Here is a 22150-nt window from a genome sequence, read left to right as displayed (position 1 = left end):
TCAGTATGCTCATTTTTAATACAGATTACATTATGTCAAAGAATGAATAAATTATTAATATGTTCAACATACAAACTAACAATAGTTGAATGAATAAGATTATAAGATCCATCGCATATACAAAAGCAAAGTCATTTCGTTTTTTCAGTTACAAATTTATATTGCAACTGCTCTCTTTAATAGTATTACACTTTGTGCAGTGTATTTCGACGTTCGTCTATACCGAACTCTTTGTAATATGGAGTTACTTGATCTCTTATCATTAGCCATAGCCCTTGTACAATGTTGTGAAATAGTGTAGCTCGTGATGGATGTATTAACTGATTAGATGAGGTTGACAAACGGCAATTAGCCGTGTCCGCTGTCAATGACAGATTGACTTGCTGCCTCCCGATGCTGTTGCTGCTGCTGTAATTGTTCTCCTTGTGGTTGTTGCGGTTTATGGCTTCGCTCAGGTCGAGTGCGTTTCTTGCCCCGGCCAGCATTTGGCTTAGTTCCATTGGCAGACAGTTGATCCTCGAATCGCCAAAAATCGCTCAACGTATTGGGATTCTGTACGCTATAAATAAATAGAAGTTAAGAGCACAAAGTGAATAATGTTTAGATAGAATCTTACTTCTCCACGCTCTCGGGAAACGGATCTAGACTTTGGAGTATGTGCAGCATGGGTATTTGGCGTTTCACAACGATATCTTCCAGCCCCTCCGTTATGGGCTTCCAGTGCTCCTCAACGCTGCAAAAGAGATTTAAAGAAGAGACTTAACTTGCTGCTATCTAAATCGATTTTAGGATCGTGCATACTTTTTGTAGGACATGCGACTGATCTGATAGAGCGACAGACTGCGCTTGAATACCTCGGCACAGGAGACAACCTTGATGACACCGCCACCGGAGCCGCTCCAGACTACGCTGCGATATTCGCCCTTCTCCAGCGCGGATTGTGCATAGCCAATCACATTGCTCAGCTTGGTGCCGCCGTTGACCTTTGAAAGAAATTATAAAAACAAAATTATTAAACTGCCTTGAGAGATAAAGTTCTTCTTGACTTACTTGCATCCAGAGGAAATCCTTTTGATTGCTGGCCAGGCAATGCTCAAAGGGTAAATCACTTTTGGTCAGCTCCTGCTCCACATTCTCGGCCTTGCGGTAGTTCATCATTTTGAGGCAGCTGCAAAGATTAAAGGCAACAACTTGATTAGTGCTTGCATTTTTGTTTGCCTCCGGCGAATAACCTTGAACCAGAATTGAACAACACGAGTGTTGGGAAGAGAGCTGCAAAAATCTGTAGAACTATGCTATGGAATTGCCGTAGTCGTTGCTGAAAAGGAAACCTGAGTGCCCCATCCAATCCACTCGTAAACTGTCTTGCGCAGTTATTGCCACGACAGTCGCTGCAAATTGAATAATTGCCGCTTTATGAGACGAGAACGAGTCACTGTCTCATTCCCCCTCCGATTCCAATCTCATTCACACAAAACCCCACAAAACGTTTAGCTTCGGCTTAAACGAAATTCTGAAGAGCTACTTATATTTCAATAAATAAATAAATCTAAATATATTCAGGCTTTACTTAACGACTTTAACTGGAACTAAAAAATAGGCCACTAAGTGAAACGATTTCTAATGAACCTACATAATTTTTCAAACAGTCAGTTTTCAATTATAAAATAAAGTAATTAATAAAATTAAAAAAAAAAATACTGGTTTAAATCTTTTACTTATCAACAGAAAACATGTTGTTATTCAGCTTAAGCGAAAAATTCAACGTGGCCTGAACAAAATTTGTGTTTAGTGCCAAATGAACTGGCAGTAAGTCTCTTTCATGAATGTTGAAATTTCAAACCATTTCAAGCAAATATTAAATTAAACTTCATAAAGGAAAAAGAAAACATTATTTCCATTCTTTTCGTTTTCTCTTAAATGCAAAATAATTTATTTTATTTTATGCGAAAAATTATGAAGCTAGTTTGTAAATACATTTTAGTTCACTTCCAATTTAAGTATCATATAGGTAAATAATTTGTTAGATGAGAACTATATTAAGTTGTTTGGAACCCTTAAACTTTTTTGTACCATTTACTAATAGTTAAATTTTAGTCATTGTCTAGTAATGACTACATGTCAATAATTTTCCAGCTAGGGTCAAACGCTTTGCTAGAACCAATTTACTTTGTCGTTACAGCGCCATGAGCAGGGGGGAGTTCAAGTAAAAGTCAATAAAAAAGCATTTCTACAGCAATTAAATGCGCGCGGCTGCAGCAGAAATTTCCTATTAAATAAAATTTCTGGTGGTGTCGGGTCTCTAGACAACAACAAGGCTGACAACCAAAAGCGAGGACAACGGAAGCAAACAGCACCCCCAACACTTGCCCCCCCCCCCACAATGAAACGAGGCATGCCACTTGTTGAAGCTAAACAACATTTAGTCGAGAAGATTGAAGAAAGAGGGGGGCAAAAGGCGAAGAGTGGGGGAGTGCAGAATATACTCTGAATTCGACAGGCAGCAAGCAGCTCGGCTAACGAAAGTTTATTAATGAACTTTTCACTGAATTGTGGCTGTAGGCGGCATGCCATGACCCAGTCACACGCCCACTTTCCCCCGTACGCCCACACACGCATAGACACCCCAGCAAAAAAAAAAGAATATACCCCACATAGACAATTATCGTATCGTCCCATAGAGCGATGAAAACGCAGACAATTCCAAGATTCAATGCAGCAGAAATAGAAAGAAAGCAAGCGATGCGATGGTGGTGAAGAGAGGAGAAGAGAAGGGAGGCGCTGTTTTGGAATGTTACCGAGGAATGCCTTCAAAATACCAAATGACAGGCGCTCTCTGACTGTCTCATTGAGAACGTCATCGTCATCATCGCTCGACATCGTCATCGCTCATCATCATCATCGCAAGCAGAGGGAACATCATCATCATCTCTGACATCGTCGTCATTCTTATCAAGTACGTTATCTCTGAACAACACAGCGCAACAGGTCTCATCATTTTGATATATTCAAAAGCAATTCATTAAATAATTTACCATGCATACCAAGCTTAATTGCATTGCTTGATTTCAATAAATATTAAGTAATTACTTAAATAATTGGCCAGATTTTGTAATGCATTCATTATTAATTTATCTCGGTTCCCCAATTACTGAACTAATTATATACTGTAACCATAATTTCTGTAGTTTTCAAATATTGTCAGTTAAAACAAATGAAATAAAAGACTAGCACAATAACTTATAAGCTTGTGAAGTACAAAATAAATAATGTTTAATGCTTTTTATATGAATTTAATAATAGCACAGTTATTGATTATTAAATCAACATTTTTTTAAAATTTAAATAAAATAAAATAATTAATTCATTCTTACAATAAAAAATTTTAAAACACATTAAATGATTTTAGTTTAATATTAATGGCGATATTTTCTTGTAAATCTTTTATTTCTAATCAAACTAACTCTTTTCATTCCACTATATGAAATATTATTACCTTAAGGAATCATTTTTAGAATTAATTTCTTTATGTAAACTTTCAAAACTTATTTGAGGCGTTAATTTTCAAATGTAATTTCTGTGAAACACAAATTTTCAGCTATAGTCAAACAAATATAGATACAAAGCTAAAAATAAAATGTTTTTATCATCGTGCACTTCAAAAATTCATATTTATAACCATGCTCATTTATTAAGGAAGAAATTTGTTATTTACAATTTAAAGGGATTTTTAAACTTGCCTTTTGAAATACATATGTAATTTATTAAGGCATTAGTTTCTAAATGAAATTTCTGTGATACAAACTTTCAACAAATTTTCAGTTGTTGTCAAACAAAAATAACAATTTATTCATTATTATTTATTAAATCTTTATCATTATCACATTACTATTTATCAAATAAAAAATTGTAACTTGATTAAACATTATAATAGTTTTTTTTTTATAAGAATTTTAAGATGCTAAAAATATTTTCTTCAATCATGTTCATCTTAGGTATCATTAGAAATACATATTCTTCAAGAGTTTAATTAAAGCTTCCTTTCAAACGCCTTTTTTTGTTGCTTAGTGTAATTGTATTTGGTGCGGAAGTTATTAATAAAACGAGTGTGGCATGAAAGCAAAAGGACAGGATGCCAGCATCCTGACTCTGGGTGTGTGTGAATGTAGGAGTATGTGACTTGTTGGACTCGTGAGTGTCTGGTGACAACAATAAAATAAATAGAAAAACACGTACTTTAAATTAACATTATATACATTTGGTTAAATGCATTACATCAAATTACATCAAAGGGGCGACACACTCAACGCCTGGAAAATTACTAAACATGCAACAGCATGCGTTGAGAACTCGACTCACTTGCCTCAATTCGATTTGCGTATACGTAATCCTCGACTTTGAAAGAGCTCTAATAAATGTTTGTGAGGGCTGCTGCATATTTTCACGCACCGTTCAGCATTCATACTTATACCACTATTCGCACACACTCACACACTTACAAATAGATTGAAAGGATATGAAATATTGGCAGCGGAGTTATTGATTGTTAATTCAAAATTGGTTAAGATTAAAATTAAAATTAAATATTAATGTATTTTTACATTATTCATAATATCTAAATTAGTTAAAAATTTAATTTTTAAGTAGTTTATAATTGAAGCAAGTGCTCAATATTTTTTAATCGCTAAAATTTAACGAATGGAATAAATTTTTTATTTATACAATTTTATTTTTAATCATATTCCTTACTCTTCAATTATTTTGCAACCACTGTGCTTCCGCAAATATTTCATTTATTTGCAGCACCCTACCCTTAATAGCCCAGCTCCTCAGCTTCACAAACTCCCCCTAAGCTGTGAGTATCAGCACCCACTCTGTGTCTTCCCCCCGCTTTGTCCCTCTCTCCTCTGTGTTGGTGGTTCGTTGAAGTATGCATTCATTAGACATGCCAAGGCAGCGACTGTGACGACGACGACGACGGCGATGGCAAAGCAAGTAACCGAGCTTAGCTCCTTGCCAAACCGCAGAGTCAGGATCATTTGAGGTTTGCAATCCGTGGCCAGCGGTTCGCACAGTCGCGGCAATAAGTAAGTGCACACAGTGATAGTTGCAACAGCAGTTGCCACACCATCAATTAACAATTAAATCAACAAGCCATAAAGATATCAAAGCAACAAGCTTAAAAGCGAAACGAAAATTGAGAAAATGGAGAACTTAACTTTATTTAATTAGTGTGTGAAATTTGCGCGTTTCGAAAAAAGTTAAAACACAATCACAAGTGCATAGAAATATAAACAAAACGACTATACTTTAGTTGGAAATAAATTACAAAGTGATTCGTCTTGCAAAAGACTTTGCAATAAACACTTTAATTAACTGACAACAAAATAAACGAAATTTTGCCTTGTTAATCTGTTTGTTTTCATTCGTATTTCTTATATGATTTTCCGGAACATGCCTACTAGTTGATTCATTGAGAGCACTATAAAAATAAATCTACTATAAGTATAAAGAGAAACGCAGCAACAACAACAACAAATAACGATGGATAGCACCGAATTTCGAAAACGTGGCGTGGAAATGGTCGAATACATTTGCAACTATCTGGAAACCTTGGGCGAACGGCGCGTTACGCCCAGCGTGGAGCCCGGCTATCTGAGGCATCTGTTACCATGTAAGTTTCCGACGGGTGAATACCCCATCTCAATGCCACAACAGTTCCACACAATTAAATTTATAGCATGAAATGCAATTTAGCATGAACTGGCAGATATATCAATTTTACTATATACTTATTTTTAGGCTCTTTTCATAATTTTAGAAATATGTATCTAGTTCAATATTTGGTTTTTCTATTCTCAACATTTTAATTCCATAAACGAATCTTATTTAGTTCAGGTGTTAGTTTTTAAGTGGTGCGCCCAAATATATGCTACAATAAATACTCGATTCTAAGTTGATTGCAATTTTTCTTGTCTAATAAAGATTTATTACATTTAATACATATATTTTTTGTAGTTTTCGTTATTTTTGGAATGTAACTCAATATTGTAAGCTATTGCTTAATTACTTCAACCTGTTTCTAAAGTAGGACAACGCCACAAAAGTTTTAGGTCTGACACACTTCCCAAATTCATACAGCTTTGTATATCCTACAACTTTTTAAAAATGTTATTCAAAATAAGTCTACCATTAGATAAATATATTGCTTTCTTGGACACCACTTTCACAATGAATGAAAACAATGAACAGCAATGTTGATCCAAATTTTGTTTTTTAAAGAGTGAAATAGCTTTAAAGTGAAATGGTTCAAAATATGTAAGTTATCCTAACCAGGGGAAAACAAAGTTCATACTTGAAAATATTGTTCGTATAACCAGTGCAACACAGTAAAGAGAAGAGAAACGCTTTGCAGCCATTGCTTTAGAAATACTTTAGTGTTCATTTTAATCATATGTCATCATATTTCAATCATCATATGTCAAATAACAAAATGTTTTCCTGCGAATTAACTGTTACCCTATGAAATCTGTGATTAAAGGCATCACTTCGATAACTTTAAAATGAAAATTTGTTTAATTATATTCTTTATTGCGTTTGCTTGCAAGTGTCACCTAATAGACATCAAAATAATAATTCAAGTAAATATATTTTACGCATATAAAGACGAAATTGTCGAAAATATGTCTATTCACAGGAGCTGACCCATTTTTAATTAATAAATACTAGAGATGTATTCGATTGCTAGCATTTCTCTTAAATAACAAAGATTTATGCTCAAAATGATTATTGATTAAACATCATTTTTCGCAGCTATCTCAATAATAACCTTTCAGTCAGTGTGCTAGCCAAAGAATATTTAAGAAAAAACTGTAAATAAAAATACATCTATAAACATTAATCCTTAGATATTTAAACATATCGCTCAATTTATCATTTGATCTTTTTACAAAAGTTTAAACATTTCGGCTGCAGCCTAATTTAGGCGCTGACGAAAATTGTGAATTTTTAACTTATAAAAATACATTTTTTGATTTATTCTGCCTATTTCTATATCTAGGTGCACAAATTATGCATTGATTTATTTATTGATTTACTTCTATTATCCATTATTTAAAAGCAAATATGCCCGTTTCTACTTTCCCGTTTCATTTAAACAGCTGAAGCACCCCAAGAGCCAGAGGATTGGGATCAAATAATGGTGGATGTGGAGGATAAGATAATGCCAGGCGTGACGCATTGGCAGCATCCAAGATTCCACGCCTACTTCCCGGCGGGCAATTCGTTCCCCTCGATCTTGGGCGATATGCTGGGCGATGGCATCGGTTGCATTGGCTTCTCCTGGGCAGCGAGTCCGGCGTGCACCGAACTGGAGACCATTGTGCTCGATTGGCTGGGCAAGGCCATTGGATTGCCCGATCACTTTCTCGCACTCAAAGAGGGCAGCACTGGCGGTGGTGTGATACAGGTAAAAAGATCGAAGGAATAACCCAAAAAGTATCTGCTGACTACAAGACTTTGGTTTAGACATCGGCGTCGGAGTGTGTGTTGGTCACCATGTTGGCAGCTCGCGCCCAAGCGTTGAAGCGTCTCAAGGCGCAGCATCCGTTCGTGGAGGAAGGTCATTTGCTGTCCAAGCTGATGGCCTATTGCTCCAAGGAGGCGCACAGTTGTGTGGAGAAGGCGGCGATGATTTGCTTTGTGAAGCTGCGCATTCTCGAACCGGATGAGAACGCCAGTCTCCGTGGCCAGACCATTTGCGAGGCCATGGAGGAGGATGAGCTGCAGGGACTGGTGCCGTTCTTTGTGTCCACCACGCTGGGCACTACCGGCTCCTGTGCCTTCGACAATCTGCCCGAAATTGGCAAAGAGCTGAAGAAATTCCCCTGCGTTTGGCTGCACGTGGATGCCGCGTATGCTGGCAATAGTTTCATCTGTCCGGAGCTGAAGCCGTTGCTCAAGGTATTGTAGTCGCAGTCAACTGTGCAGCAAGTCAATTTTTATGCTAATCATTTCGCCAAACAAAACAGGGCATCGAATATGCCGACTCATTCAATACGAATCCCAACAAATGGCTACTGACCAATTTTGACTGCTCAACGCTTTGGGTGCGCGATCGCATCCGTCTGACATCAGCTCTGGTTGTGGATCCGCTATATCTCAAGCACGGCTACTCGGATGCGGCCATCGACTATCGTCATTGGGGAGTTCCACTCAGTCGTCGCTTTCGTTCACTGAAACTGTGGTATGTAGCGCCCCGAAACAAGCAAAAAGCTAACGCAAAACAAGTAAGAAAGCTACAGTTGTGTCTGCTCAACTGTGAAATACCCGCTACCCATTGTGAATAATAGTAAAACAGTGCGGAATTATTTTTAAAGTATACCAAGTTAATACACCGCAAAAATATTGGACATATACAGAATGCAACTTTAAGTATATTGATATAGTAATACATAAAAAAATATACCATAAGTTGCAAAATATACCAGATTGTCAGCCAATGCAACTAAGACCCGATTGTAGTAGGCGTTTTTGCCCATACAAAAGTAGTTCCTATATAACTTCTACTGGATGCATTTGGTATATTGATATAATAAATATACCATATAGTGCAAAATATACCAGATTGTCAGCCAAAGCGTATAAGGTCCGATTGTAGTAGGTGTTTTTGCTCTTACAAAAGCATTTCTTAAGCAACTTCTACAATTTTTATCTGATCGCAACTAACTTTAGGAATCATTAATATTATATAATAATACAGATATTTTTTGATGTACCAAAAATTGCTACAAATTACGCTTGTTATTCGATTTTAATCGATTTTGAATTTGAAACAAACTTGATATGCGTGCAAATATAACAAGTGCTGTCGAAAAAATGTATATCTCTATCTCTTATAGTCTCTGAGATCTGAGTGTTCTTATGGGCGGACAGACAGACAGACAGACGCTGATCAAATATATTATATATATGTATATATATAGTCGGAGATGCCTCCTTCATCCTGTTACATAAATTTCCTATCGTCATAAAGTTATAATACCCTTCTACCATATGGGTAGCAGGTATTCAAAAATCGAAACAGCAAAATAAGTATGGAAAAAAAAATAAGTGAAAAAAAAACACCTCATCTAACAGCAAGCCCGAAAACCCTTAAGAGTCAAGCCTGAATGACTTTTTGTTGACTATTGTCAAATATATTTCTTTTCTTTTTTTTTTTTGGCTTTCAAGTATGTTGCTTAGCTTGAAGAGCACACTTCACTTGAAGCACCTGCCTTTATTATTTGCATGCGATTTAGTTGTAAAAACAAAATCTTGCGCCAAACTGATGCCCACAACCTGAGCTTTGAACACGCCCCAAACCCATCAATCTCCCACTGACAGCTGGCGCTGGAGTCTATAAATTTGACACATGGATTCAACACAGATTCTTTTTGGCAAATTTTTTGCCAAAAAATTTGTCGTCAATCTCTGCAAACAAGTGATTACTCATTGAATTCAGAGAAAAACTCTCAATACTACACAATATAATTATATTTGGCGAATTTAAAGAGCGTGAGGTGTCAATTGATTTCCTTTTATGGAAGCCAAAATGAACGCATGATTGAAAGTTTTATTTCTATTAACCGAAGTTAAAGAAATTTAAAGCATAAAAGAAAGAACTGATTTATTTTGTAATTTGAATTATGATTGGATGGTATTAAAATTCTTTTTTACTATCATGGTTATTTTATACAGTAAATTAGCAAAGTAAAATTGAAAGATTTTCACTGATCGAACACAAGAATTTTACAAAATATTTCAAGATAAATTAGTATTCAAATAAATTGGTAACGGCATGATATAATCGCTTAGTAAATTCGTTATTTAAATAGATTGATTGAGTTATTTTTTTTTTTTTTTTTGGTAAATCTCGTAGGTTTGTGCTGCGCTCTTATGGAATATCCGGACTACAGCATTATATACGTCACCATATCAAACTGGCCAAACGATTTGAGGAGCTGGTGCTCAAAGATAAACGCTTTGAGATTTGTAATCAAGTCAAGGTGAGTTACATATAATGCTTTTACCGTAATCAATCATGAGACGAGTTCAAAGCACTTTTATGCGTTTAAGCAAAAACAACAATAAATTTGTGTTCGTTTTTATTAGATGAGTGTGGGTGTGTCTGTGTGTGTGTGTAGTTGATTGTTGTGCTTGTTAAACATTTATCAAAGTATTATTTCGGGGGAAATTGTTGAGCTGACGCAAATGCAGACACACATAGACACAGACCCAGACCCAGAGATATATAGACATTAGACATTGACTTTGACTTGACTAAAAATCAAATTATGAAATTTGTCTTGGATCGCATCGTAAACTATTTCACACCCACCAACAAAAGCCAAGAAGCCAAGCAGTAGTAAACGTGCGGAATATCATGCCAAAAAATGCCAAGAGAAACGGCCACTGCAAAAATCTGGTAATTGAAGTGTTTTGGCATAATTGCCATACAAAATTGAGAGGGGCGCAAACAGAAAACAGAAAAAGAAAAAACGAATGCTGGCAATAGAAACAAGACCAAAATACAATAAGTGATTCATGACAGCTGCTTTGGGGGCCAGAGTTTTGTTTTGTTAACTCGCATTCAATTGGCCCTCCGCATTTCCGAAATGCTTCAACTCACGTAATTCATAATACACGTAATAGAGCACTCACATTGCGTATACGCAACGTTCGTTCAGACACATTTGATTTGTTTTCAATGGAATTGTGTTTTCATTATGCTCGACATCACAATGGCCCGTGTTTTTATCTTTTGTGGATTTCCTGCAGCTTGGACTGGTTTGCTTTCGCCTCAAGGGCAGCGACAAGCTCAACGAGAAGTTGCTCAGCGCCATCAACGAGTCGGGCAAGTTGCACATGGTTCCCGCCAGCGTCAACGAACGCTATATCATACGCTTCTGTGCGGTGGCACAGAATGCCACCGGCGAGGACATCGACTACGCCTGGGACACCATTGTCGACTTTGCCAACGAGCTGCTGGAGAAGGAACAACACGACGAGATCACCGAGATTATCAATCGCAAGAAACAAGACACTTTGGCCCAGAAGCGTTCGTTCTTCGTCCGCATGGTCAGCGATCCCAAGATCTATAATCCGGCCATCAATAAGGCCGGCACACCGAAGCTATCCATGGAGTTGCCATCGCCGGTGGTGAGTCGAGGCAGTGCACCCATCATACGCACCCAGAGCTCGGTGGATCACAACTCCTGGATCTCCTGGCCATTGGCGTTTCTTTTCAACAGTAACAACGAGGAAAAGGGCAGCAACTGCTCCTTGCGGTAAGACTAATGAGTCTTAAGACTAAATTTTGGACTTTATAAGCCACTAAATATTGGTATAATCCATACTCTTCATTTAATAACTTTTAATTCCTATGTACCATGTATTATAATTCCAATTATATTTGTAATCCAGCTTCCAAATAAATTCTACAAATGCTAACAATACTAAAAATTACAAAAACCATTTCTATTACATCTTAATTTTGCTTCATTATTAATATTTAAGTTATTTAAAACGAAAAGACAGCGGATATAAAAATTGATCGTATTACGTTTAAATGTTTTTGTTTGTACTTATTATTTAAACTATGTAAAATATCAACTCTATTCTTTTTTAATTTTAGAAATGTTATTACTTTTATTAAAGATACTTTTAAATTTTAACGTTCTCCTTTTGTATTTCAAGCAATCGATTCCATTTAAATTGTCTCCCTTTTGTATTATTATGTTTAAAGTTATTTAAATACTCAATTCATTTAATTTGATTTTCTCTTAGTTTTTTTTTTAGATTCACAGTGTTTTACTGCAAATTTCTTGTTTGCTCAACTAGAGTTTTCATTTAATTTTCCGCTTTGACAGTTTCCGACACCTGGACACCAATGTGCGACCTTCGTCTTCACGTCGCAATTCGGGCGCCGGCTCATCGCCATCGCCGGAGAACGAGACGGGCTTTGTGAATGTGCAACAACAATCTATTCTCCAACAGCAACAACAACAACAACAACAACAGCAGCAGCAGCAGCAGCAACAACAATCGCCAAGAAAATCGCCAATGGTTCTAAGGAAATTATCTTCCGCTCGGGATAATCACAATTGAATTTCTGCTCGCTTTAATTAATTAATTATGCAAAACTATTTGAAAAGCGCTCTTCACATTTAGCTGTGGCGCCTAGTTGAATTCTAGACCAATTTACAAATACAATATACAATTAATAATAACTGTTTTTCCCTATAAATATTTGATGTAGTAAATGCAAGCACCTTTCTCTGTTAGCCATAAATTTTGTTGCTCAAATCATCTAATGTTTATGCAGTATACCGAATAAATAGCGATTTATGCACAGTTTCAACAGCTCTTTTAACTATTTGATTAATGTCAGCGTCGGAAAAAGCCAGAACAATTTTTATGGGCACACGCAGTAACAGCTAAAGTCTCTGAAAATTTGTTTGAGATCAAATAAAAAACTTGAAAGTTAATCAAGAAATATTTTTATATGGCAAACAATAGCTGTCTAGATGGTATATTTAGGACTCTATGAAATATTACTATTTAAGAAGTATATTGATATACCATACATGATTTTTTTTTTAGCATTTTAGTACTTTTCTGTATATTATTTTAGTATATTTTAAATAAAATTCCTACTTTCTAGTTTTTATTGAAATTCAAGAAATAATTTGATATAACAAAAAATGACTGTCGTATATTTTTGGTATATTTAGTTCCCTATGGTATATTAGTATTTAGGCAGTGTATTGATATACCAAAAATATACATTTTAATAATTTTTTAAATATTTTTAGTAATCTATGACAGTATATTGATATACCAATTATATTATATTTATAATTTGATATGGAAGACAACAACTGCAGCTGTTTTTAGTACTCTATGGCATATTATTATTTAGCCAGTACATTTTTTCATTTTTTTTTTAACTCAGGCCGTGACTTTCTTGCTTTAGCTAATTAAAAATATTAAAAATAATTCTAGGAATTTTAAATTTCAAAACTCTATTATTTATCAAAAAAACAGTATTAAAAATACTTTAAAGTAGGCCAAACAAACCTTAACATATTTAAAATTGCGATTATATCATATGTGTTATCATCATAGTTTTTCGGTGGGCATAAGGCATGAATGGATCGATAATTATAGAAATAGCAATGATGACAAATTCGTACTAAAAGATACAAAATGCTTATCCTACCGATTATTTGCAAGATTTATGATTTCCTTTGTTGTTTCACTGAGGCATTGTGTTATTTTGGACCTTCTCTGGCATATGTTGTTCTAGCCACAACTACCACAATTACGTGCAAAATCACACACACACACACACACACACACACACAGAGCTCTGGTAGACTAATTACGCGATAAACAAATCATAATTTCTGCATGATGCCATGGCCATGACGTCGTAGTCAATGAATCAACAACGAGAGACTTGCCTCAACGCAATTTACCCACAAAAAAAAATGTATAAAATATAAGTTTATATTAGAGATTTTTTCGGTTCTCCTTGAGTCTCTTGCTTTTTCACATAGATGCGCACCAGCTTGTCCACATATGCATTCTTCTCCAGCGGCGAGATTTGCTTCAGTTTATTGCTGCCGATATCCCAATTTAGATATTGTGGTGCATCAATCTGAACTTTAGATTGCGCCTCAACCGGGCGACTGCATGGAGACGAATGAATAGCGAGTTTATCTAAGGATTTAAGCAGATTGTACCTACTCATCACGTTGGCATCTCCTCCTACCAATTGTTGTGGCGCAGCGGCTACTTGTGGCATGCCACCCACACCCACAGCCACAGGACTTGTCTTTGCCACCAGCTGTTGCAGAAAGTCCTCAGACTTTTGATTCACCTCCGACTGTACTTGAGCCGACTGCTGTTTTGCCAACAGCTGCGTGAGCAGCATCAACTGAGCATTGCTGCCGTCAGCTTGATGATCCGCTGCCTTCTGCTTGGGCATCAACTCATCCACTTTGGCCGCAGACATAGCTACGGCCAAAGAGGGTTGCTTCATGGCCAACAACTGATCAACAGTGGGATACTTGATGCCTTCGTTGCCATTCGCATTCTCCCGCTTCTGCTTCAGTTTCTCATCTTGCACTCCACAGAAATGTTGCCTGGATTTGTCCACTTCTTGTCGCAATGAGTCGCGTTCATCATCACGCTCCATGCGACTCATGAGCGCATCCAAATTGGGTTTTATTTTCGATGTATCTTCGTAATCATTCGGCAGATAACCAAGCTGACGCAAATACACAATCGGAGATTCCCAATTCTTAATCAAATCCCTCACAATCTCATTATAATTGTTGTGCAGTCCCAACTTTTCCATTGGCAACCTTTTTTGCACCAAGAAAAGTTGCAAAAAAACTGCAGATCAATAGAGCGCTTTAAAGGATCAATTATTAACTGAATTTCAGTATTGATAAGTGATGAAATATTACCAAAATATCGCTCGCATTGCGTTGGAATCAATGCTAAGCAAAGTTTATTAAATATGCACAAATGTGCGTTCAATATTTTCATTGTATGAAATGAATTATAGCGCAAAGCCAGTTTTCAATGACATTAATGAGAATTTAAGCAATTTCTAAGTAAAAATTGAAGCATCAATCGTATAAGAAGATACTTCTTAGACCTTTAAAACACATTCTATACAGCAAGCATCATCTTTTACCAAGTTTCGAGCTCTTTTTTGATCCACTTCTTCATGGCAATCAAATCGTCATTGGCCAAGAATAGAAACAGCCAAATGCTGTCGTACTTCAAGTATTCAAAATACTTGTAATCTGATTGAAATCCGAGCCTAATAAAATCACAGCTCGCATCGTTTTGACTAAACGTTTCCCATGAACTGAAGCTCTTCAGTTGAATTAATTAACTCACGACTTTCAGGCGATCATGAAATACAATAGCCAACAAACAAACTTTTCAATTAACAGTCAGAAATAAAATTAAATGAGGGGCCAATAAAATAAAAGCCGAAATAAATCATATGTTAGCATGAGCAGACAGTGTGAAGAAAGAATCGACACATTTTGTGCAACTTAATGGGGAGAAATTAGCATATAACGCTTTGAAATGCCAAAGTTGTGATTAGGCAAAATCCGAAATACCCAAGACAGAAATATATGATTAAAATTATTCAATAAGTGTGTTAGTATTGTGTTGTCAAGCCAGTTGACAATGACGAAAGCGAAATTTAAATTTCAAACAGAACGAAAAAAAAAATATAATTCATATGATGAGCGATTCGCATGTTATTTCGATATTTCGGTGTTTGGCCGTGCCAACTACATCAAATCTCATAATTAATGAGCCAGACGCAGACGCAGCGCAACTTGGTTAAAGATTCGAGACGGATGGCGGAATGAAGGAAGGCGGATGGACAACAACGAGCCAACACAACATTTTGAAGTGTGACCGCGTAAACTGAATACAAAAACTCTATATTTAGATATACGACGTCATTTGCGATCGTGGCTTGTGAATGAAAGTTTCGGGGCAACGCTGCTGGGTGCGAAGTGCGAAGCGAGCCGACAAAAGAAGATCGCCAGTTGGTCAGTCACTCAGTCAGTCAGGTTAACAGCAATCCCAACACCAACACCAACAACAACAATAATCGCCAAGTCATTCGCTGTCAATGTCTCTTTTGCTGGCCCGCACTTTGCCCATCAGAAAGGCGCGTGCGCAGCATGAATCAGCTGCAAATCGAGCTTCGATCGACCAAATTTTGCTCGTGCTGGATTATTGTTGTATGCTCTGCTCTGCTCAGCTGAGCCTGTCGCTTGATTGATTAGGCATTAGGTGGCAACTGGAAGTTGACTGCTGCCAGCAGCTGGTGGCAATTGTTTTTTGAACTCTGGACCATGTTTTAGCGTCGATTATATAAGCACTTATCGCCTAACACTACTAAGCTAATTAGCACACAGACTCACACACCCCTCAAGGCGAATGAAAACAATGCAGTTCCATTCATTCATTCAATTTATTCATCCACTCACACGCCCATTTCAAACAGTGTGAGAGCTCAAAGAGCATTAATTTCATTTTGATATATTGCAATATTTGTGGTTTTTCTCATTTTCCATTGCATTCTATTCTTTCTGGAGAATCCGTTGAAGTGGCAAACTACGTCACATACATAGTTGCCACATTTGCGATTCGTCATATTTGTTGGGGATTCAATCGTAAAATGCAGGCAGGCATCGGCTTGTTAACTGTTAACAATATTGGCCAACACTTTGTATTTGCTCAATTATTTGCCATGTGCGCTAAAAGTGATTCCCCTCACTCAAACAAGAAATAAGCACACACCAAAAAAAAAGGTATCTCAGCATCTGGCCGCATATTCAAAAAGCCGCCTTTGAGAATTAGTTATCCACTCTCCACTAATTCTCCAATGCCTATTCACAGCACGTTCCCTAATAGTTGACCAAAAATTCCCCGAAAAATTACCAAACCATCAAAAAAAAGAAGAAAGGCAATTAAAATTCTCAAAGAACTCGCTCTCTTGCAAAAAAAAAAAACTTTGAAGGAGCGATTCAACTTAACGTGACTTATCGATTAGAAGCAAAAATGAATTATCATTTAATTTCAATTAAGTTATCATTAGGTGATTGTAATTAATATATCAATACGTTAAATAAAGAAGGAAGGAGCAACCGCCCCTAGATTGAATAATCATCTAAAGTGTTGCTTAACTTACCTTACTTAACATTTTTCAACCATTTTTCATAGTCATCATTATAAGTTTTTAGTTTTTTTAGTATAAAGTGAAATTATCTTTTTATAAAAAGGTTTATTTAACGCAAAAATAATACGAAATTGAGTTAATTTTGCAACACATCAAAGAACACTTTAATCAAACGTTTATTTTAGATGAATACTTAAGAAGCAATAAGCTAAATATATCTATCTCTTAATAATAATGTAATCATTGCAATTACCTCCTAATTAAGGAAATATTCTATTTGCATATTAGCTTGAAGCTTTATTTATTTGGCAATGTTAATTAGCGTTATTATTTGACCTATACCAACAAACGATCTGAATCACAGAAGGTTGCAGTTTTCCAGATTTCCCCCAACAAAATGTTTATTTTTTATTGAAAATCTTCTGAATCAGAGAACGAGATTTTTCCAGTTTTCCAAATACAATTTCTACTATTCATTTCCTTATAATCTGATTCACAGATGAAACTCTATCTAACGGACTTTTCCCAACTACCACAATTTTGAGCATGATATGCTTTAACTGATCTGAATCATAGATGAAAATGTGCTGAGTTGTTAAGTGCTTACGAGACATTCCCAACTACCCGGTAAAAACTACCCTTGCATAATGATAGTCATGACAATCAGAGATTCATCTATAATTTATCCAATTAAAGTTATAAACACATATCCAGTTGTAATTTGCTATTAATAAAGACTTAATCAGTTGCACATCGCAGCACGAATAACTTTACATTTCACATTCGAAATATATAATTATGGCAAACAAAATAGGGATTTTTTCTCGTTTTTTGTTAGATTTATATTTTATTTTTGTACGTTTTTTTTGTAACAAACCTTAAAGCGACCCACACAAAAAAAACAGGCACGAAGAGAACTGCGGCTTGAGGCGAACCAAGCAAAATGGCAATGCGGGTTTCCCAGCGATCCAACCAATGACGACGACGTCAAATAATTTGAGTGCCGCCCAAGAAAGAAGACAACAATCACGAGACACTCGCGTCAAAAACTGACTGGCAACAACAATTACAGGTGTTAATACTAGAGGCGTGCGAGCGAGCGCGCGAGAGAGAGACAAAGGCAATTTGGGAGAGCAAAGCTCGCTCGCTCAAGAGAGCGAATGTGAATATAAAAACGAATGCAGCAACAAAGTTCGAGTCATTCGCGCAAAGGAAGCTGCAACGAGCACAACGTGGATACACATACATACACACACACATAAAAACATATTAACGGATTAAAGTGTAAAGTGAGAAAGCAAGAAGAAGAGTGTTATAGCATAAAAAGGAATTGACAAAGAAACATACTAGTGTTAAAGCGTCAGCAAAAAGTGTTAATCAATTTGTCAAGTGTTAAAGCAATAGAAATAAAAAAGAATTGCCATAATGAATGTTGAAGAGTTTCGTAAATACGGCAAGGAAGTTATCGATTACATATGCGAATATGGCAGCAATATCGAGGAACGCGATGTGGCGCCCACGCTAAATCCCGGATATTTGAAAAAGCTATTGCCAGGTATGTATTTCCAGACATTATTAAATCATGTAAATATCCAAATTACAACTACAAATACATGTATTTATTTTCTGAATGGAATTTGTAAATGCAACTCGACAAATATTCATTCAAAAATAGTTTTGCTCTATTTTCGAACATTGAAAACAAATTTGCAAAAGCAAATTTTTGTTTAGACGTGAATAACTTGAGATTTCATTAAATGCATGTGATGAATTGTAAACAACAATTAGTTAAAGCTTCTAAACAAATTAGCAAATTTGCCGAGCATGGAACGAGGGGGGAAAAAAGAAAAGAAAAATGAGAAAATAAATATATCACTTCACACGAAATATATATAGTCAAAGAGGTGCAAAAATAAGTAAGAAAATAAAAATCGTGAAAATACGCAAATTGTTGAACAACCGTCGAACAGATGAACAGATGAACAGACGGACAACTCGAAAGGCTCTTCAGAAACTTGTGGATTCATGTTGACTAATTGTTTTGCAGTGTGTGAGCAAACAATACTTACTAATAGTAGTAGTACTTATAGAGATCACTCACTCTCCCTCACAATAAAAAAAAAAATACATACATATGTGGGCACCTAGTAACCGTGAATAATTCGGCGTGGGCACAATTTGGGGCATGAAGTTGACTTGAGATCTGAGATTCATTGAGTTTTTTGTTGCTTTCAAGCGAATTTCAAGCGAATTGCGCACAGTTAGCTGGCATAAATATTTACATCTGCTGAAATACCGCAATCTCTATATCTCTATAGTTCAACTAAACAAATCAATTAATTATGCGAAAAATCCAACAAAAACATTCGAGCACACATACGTGTATATCGACACACCTCAGGTGGAAGAGTAGATAAAGATTGAGATGTTGTGTGTCTGCCAAAAATAACAAATTCACTATAAATATTGATGTGTACGCTGGATAAACGGCAACTTTATAGCCGCTAAAATATATAGATATATGTATATACTACTATATATAGTAACGTTCCAGGGCCAACTAATTGAGTTTCGCCTTTTTACACATTTGTTTACCTTACAGCGGACGCGCCCCAATCGCCCGAATCATTCAAAGATGTGCTCGAGGACTTTGAGCAAAAGATCATGCCAGGCGTTGTCCACTGGAATCATCCGAAATTCTTCGCCTACTTCCCATCGGGCAACTCATTTCCCTCCGTTCTCGGCGATATGCTGAGCAGTGCCATCGGCTCCATTGGCTTCAGCTGGGCCAGTTGCCCGGCTGCCGCCGAACTCGAAACGATTGTGATGAACTGGTATGCCAAAGCATTGGGTCTGCCCAAGGCCTTCATCTCAGACGCACCCGGCAGCACTGGCGGCGGTGCTCTACAGGGTTCCGCCTCCGAGTGCGCCCTCGTCTCACTGATCACGGCACGTGCTCGTGCCATCAACGAGCTGAAGGGTCAGACAACCGTCCATGACAGCGTCTTTTTGCCCAATCTCATTGCGTACGCCAGTCGCGAGGCGCACTCCAGCATCGAGAAGGCCACCAAAATGGCGCTGGTCAAGCTGCGCATCATCGATGCCGATGAGCGTGGCAGGATGCGTGTGGATCTGCTGGAGCAGGCCATCAAGAACGATGTGAATGCCGGACTGACGCCATTCTTTGTGGTCGCCACCGTGGGCACCACGGGCGGTTGTGCCTTCGATGACATCTCTGCCATTGGCAAGGTGTGTCGTCAGGTGTCCAGCATTTGGCTGCACGTCGATGGCGCCTATGCGGGCAACTCTTTCATTTTGCCCGAGATGCGTGTCTTCTCCGCAGGCTTGGAATATGCCGATTCCTTCAATACGAATCCCAATAAACTCCTGTTGACCAACTTTGATGCATCCGCTTTATGGGTGCGCGATGTGATGACACTGAAGAGTGCACTCAATGTGAATCCCCTGTACCTGAGACACGAGCACTTGAATGGCGTCGACTACAGACACTACGGCATCCCGTTGAGTCGTCGTTTCCGCGCCCTCAAACTGTGGTTTGTCTTCCGCACATATGGCGTCAAGGGACTGCAGGAGTACATTCGCAATCACATGGTGCTGGCCAAGAAGTTCGAGATGTTGGTGCGCAAGGACGAACGCTTCGAGGTGCGCAACGATGTGCATCTGGGATTAGTGTGCTTCCGCATGCGGTAAGTGTCAAGTTTTCATAGTCATTTCAGTATCAAGTGAATTGCATAATCAGTTAAGGCATAATCAAAGCATAAAGTTACACTTTCTTTAGGAAAATTAATTAGTTACTCAATAATAATTTGCATTCATCCTATAAAACCTCAACTGACTTGATAAATTGCGATATTTTAAGTCATACTTCATCTTCAAATAGTAAATCTTCAATAATTTGCGGTATTTTGACTATGAAATACTGCATTGAAATCTGTAGAATGCAATTTTCTTTATGATAGGGGAAACCAGCTTTTCCTAACCAAATCTTTTGAGCAATACATCATCTTCTCCTTTTTATTTGCGTTACAGCACTGGCGATGAACCCAATCATCTGCTGTTAGCCCAGATCAATCACTCGGGCAAGATGCACATGACACCAGCCAAGTTCAATGGACGCTATGTGATCCGCTTCTGTGTCACCTACGAGCATGCCACCGAGAAGGACATTCTGGATGCCTGGTGTCAGATCAAAGGCTTTGCCGAGGAGATTCTCCGTGATGCACAATTGGAGAGCAGCTCGGCACCGGCGACACCGGAAACAGAACGCACAAGTTCCGAGCCAATGCCAGTGGCTGGCAAGCCACCAATCAAGAAGAAGCTTACCCGCACCAAATCTCTGCGCTTCTCGTTCACACGCAGCATATCGAGGGAACAATTCCAGAGTCAGAGCGAGCACCTTATGGATGGATGTACGCCCATTTTGGTGGTGGATCCCAAGACGATTCAACAGAACTTTCAGCAGGCAACAGAAAATAATGAAAACAACAACAACAGCAATAATAATAATAATAACAACAACACTACGAAACTAAAGGACATTTCGGATGTTGATACGGATGAGGCGAGCAATTGAAATAAGAATGGGAATGGGGGATTCCCCGTGTAGATAGTATTACCGATATTTTAGTTTCGAGCTGAAATGAGGCCTGTACCTAAAAAAAAGAAATCTGATGATTTTAATGCTGCTCGTACCCGAGTATTAACATAAACATACATATACTGTATGTAATTTGTATTAATTTTTAAGTTGCGCTGCTGAATTTCATTTAATTTATTGTTGGGTTCCTAATTACCACACCACACCTACAATCAACAAGTTCATTTTGTATGCATTGTATGTTTAGTCCAAGCTCATGAACAAAAACCACTTATTTATAAACATAAACATTTACTTAGCATTTGATATGCACATTTTTAAATATACACCAAAAACAAAAACAATGCCGACTGTTTATTGAACGAAACTTTTTTCGTTAAGTTGGGTCGTGCACAATTTGCATGCAAGTTGCTTTGTGCAATCACCATTTAAAGAGCAAACAACAGAGGAGCAACCAAAGTAAATAAAATGCGTAGAATCGGCTATATTTATACTAACCAGAGTCGTATTGGAAATTCACAAAATATAAATAAAAAAACAAAAGCCACACTTACCCGAATGATGAATTATTCGGTGGCTGCAAATAGAAACCACTAACCACTTGCACTTGATTTAATAACGTTTGCGAGCCGCACACACACTTCAACACGTAATGTAAAACGTGACTTGAAGTATTTAATAATAACGCAATTATTTTGAAAAACCAAACAAATAAAATAAACAAGCAGCAATCACATGTATGAAACAGCTGCACGACGCGATGC

General features: G+C 37.2%; 4 protein-coding genes across 6 annotated transcripts; 2 read left to right on the top strand and 2 right to left on the bottom strand.

Annotated features, from left to right (window-relative positions):
• Positions 1 to 46: 46 nt before the first annotated feature.
• Positions 47 to 22134, bottom strand: LOC132794134 (ribonuclease P protein subunit p25-like protein). Of its 2 annotated transcripts, none has more exons than XM_060804399.1 (5): positions 1233 to 1251; positions 1051 to 1168; positions 802 to 983; positions 617 to 733; positions 47 to 559 (listed from the first exon to the last, which is right to left on the bottom strand). In XM_060804399.1, the coding sequence occupies exons 2-5, from the start codon at positions 1156 to 1158 to the stop codon at positions 349 to 351; spliced, it is 618 nt and encodes a 205-aa protein (XP_060660382.1). In that variant the 5' UTR covers positions 1159 to 1168; positions 1233 to 1251; the 3' UTR covers positions 47 to 348. The 2 variants fall into 2 exon arrangements, with proteins under 2 accessions (XP_060660382.1, XP_060660380.1); XM_060804397.1 differs by lacking the exon at positions 1233 to 1251 and adding an exon at positions 21941 to 22134 and having other exon boundaries at positions 49 to 559.
• LOC132791348 (tyrosine decarboxylase) lies at positions 5037 to 12383 on the top strand. Its single transcript, XM_060800222.1, has 8 exons — positions 5037 to 5087; positions 5466 to 5674; positions 7161 to 7468; positions 7528 to 7962; positions 8031 to 8245; positions 9920 to 10046; positions 10819 to 11327; positions 11910 to 12383. Exons 2-8 carry the CDS (start codon positions 5545 to 5547, stop codon positions 12145 to 12147), a joined length of 1962 nt encoding a protein of 653 aa, XP_060656205.1. The 5' UTR covers positions 5037 to 5087; positions 5466 to 5544; the 3' UTR covers positions 12148 to 12383.
• LOC132790338 (uncharacterized) lies at positions 13502 to 14627 on the bottom strand. Of its 2 annotated transcripts, none has more exons than XM_060798832.1 (3): positions 14517 to 14627; positions 13788 to 14460; positions 13502 to 13733 (listed from the first exon to the last, which is right to left on the bottom strand). In XM_060798832.1, exons 2-3 carry the CDS (start codon positions 14402 to 14404, stop codon positions 13550 to 13552), a joined length of 801 nt encoding a protein of 266 aa, XP_060654815.1. In that variant the 5' UTR covers positions 14405 to 14460; positions 14517 to 14627; the 3' UTR covers positions 13502 to 13549. The 2 variants fall into 2 exon arrangements, with proteins under 2 accessions (XP_060654815.1, XP_060654816.1); XM_060798833.1 differs by having other exon boundaries at positions 13792 to 14460; positions 14517 to 14626.
• LOC132794122 (aromatic-L-amino-acid decarboxylase) lies at positions 17563 to 21741 on the top strand. The gene is made up of 3 exons (XM_060804382.1): positions 17563 to 18323; positions 19371 to 20475; positions 20819 to 21741. Exons 1-3 carry the CDS (start codon positions 18194 to 18196, stop codon positions 21360 to 21362), a joined length of 1779 nt encoding a protein of 592 aa, XP_060660365.1. The 5' UTR covers positions 17563 to 18193; the 3' UTR covers positions 21363 to 21741.
• Positions 22135 to 22150: the final 16 nt, after the last annotated feature.

This window comes from Drosophila nasuta, chromosome 3 (genome assembly GCF_023558535.2).
Source record: "Drosophila nasuta strain 15112-1781.00 chromosome 3, ASM2355853v1, whole genome shotgun sequence".
Taxonomy (NCBI): domain Eukaryota; kingdom Metazoa; phylum Arthropoda; class Insecta; order Diptera; family Drosophilidae; genus Drosophila; species Drosophila nasuta.
This window is presented reverse-complemented; position numbering and strand designations above follow the sequence as displayed.

Excerpts from the sequence above, each read along its gene's own strand:
- LOC132794122 (XM_060804382.1), top strand. The coding sequence starts at position 18,194 with ATGAATGTTGAAGAGTTTCGTAAATACGGCAAGGAAGTTATCGATTAC. Across the intron at positions 18,324-19,370 it reads TTTGAAAAAGCTATTGCCAG|CGGACGCGCCCCAATCGCCC; the intron begins GTATGTATTTCC and ends TTTACCTTACAG. Across the intron at positions 20,476-20,818 it reads TTAGTGTGCTTCCGCATGCG|CACTGGCGATGAACCCAATC; the intron begins GTAAGTGTCAAG and ends TTTGCGTTACAG.
- LOC132790338 (XM_060798832.1), bottom strand. The coding sequence starts at position 14,404 with ATGGAAAAGTTGGGACTGCACAACAATTATAATGAGATTGTGAGGGAT. Across the intron at positions 13,734-13,787 it reads GATGCCAACGTGATGAGTAG|TCGCCCGGTTGAGGCGCAAT; the intron begins GTACAATCTGCT and ends GTCTCCATGCAG.
- LOC132794134 (XM_060804397.1), bottom strand. The coding sequence starts at position 1,158 with ATGATGAACTACCGCAAGGCCGAGAATGTGGAGCAGGAGCTGACCAAA. Across the intron at positions 984-1,050 it reads AGGATTTCCTCTGGATGCAA|GTCAACGGCGGCACCAAGCT; the intron begins GTAAGTCAAGAA and ends TTTCTTTCAAAG. Across the intron at positions 560-616 it reads TTTCCCGAGAGCGTGGAGAA|CGTACAGAATCCCAATACGT; the intron begins GTAAGATTCTAT and ends ATTTATTTATAG.
- LOC132791348 (XM_060800222.1), top strand. The coding sequence starts at position 5,545 with ATGGATAGCACCGAATTTCGAAAACGTGGCGTGGAAATGGTCGAATAC. Across the intron at positions 5,675-7,160 it reads TCTGAGGCATCTGTTACCAT|CTGAAGCACCCCAAGAGCCA; the intron begins GTAAGTTTCCGA and ends TCATTTAAACAG. Across the intron at positions 11,328-11,909 it reads GGCAGCAACTGCTCCTTGCG|TTTCCGACACCTGGACACCA; the intron begins GTAAGACTAATG and ends CCGCTTTGACAG.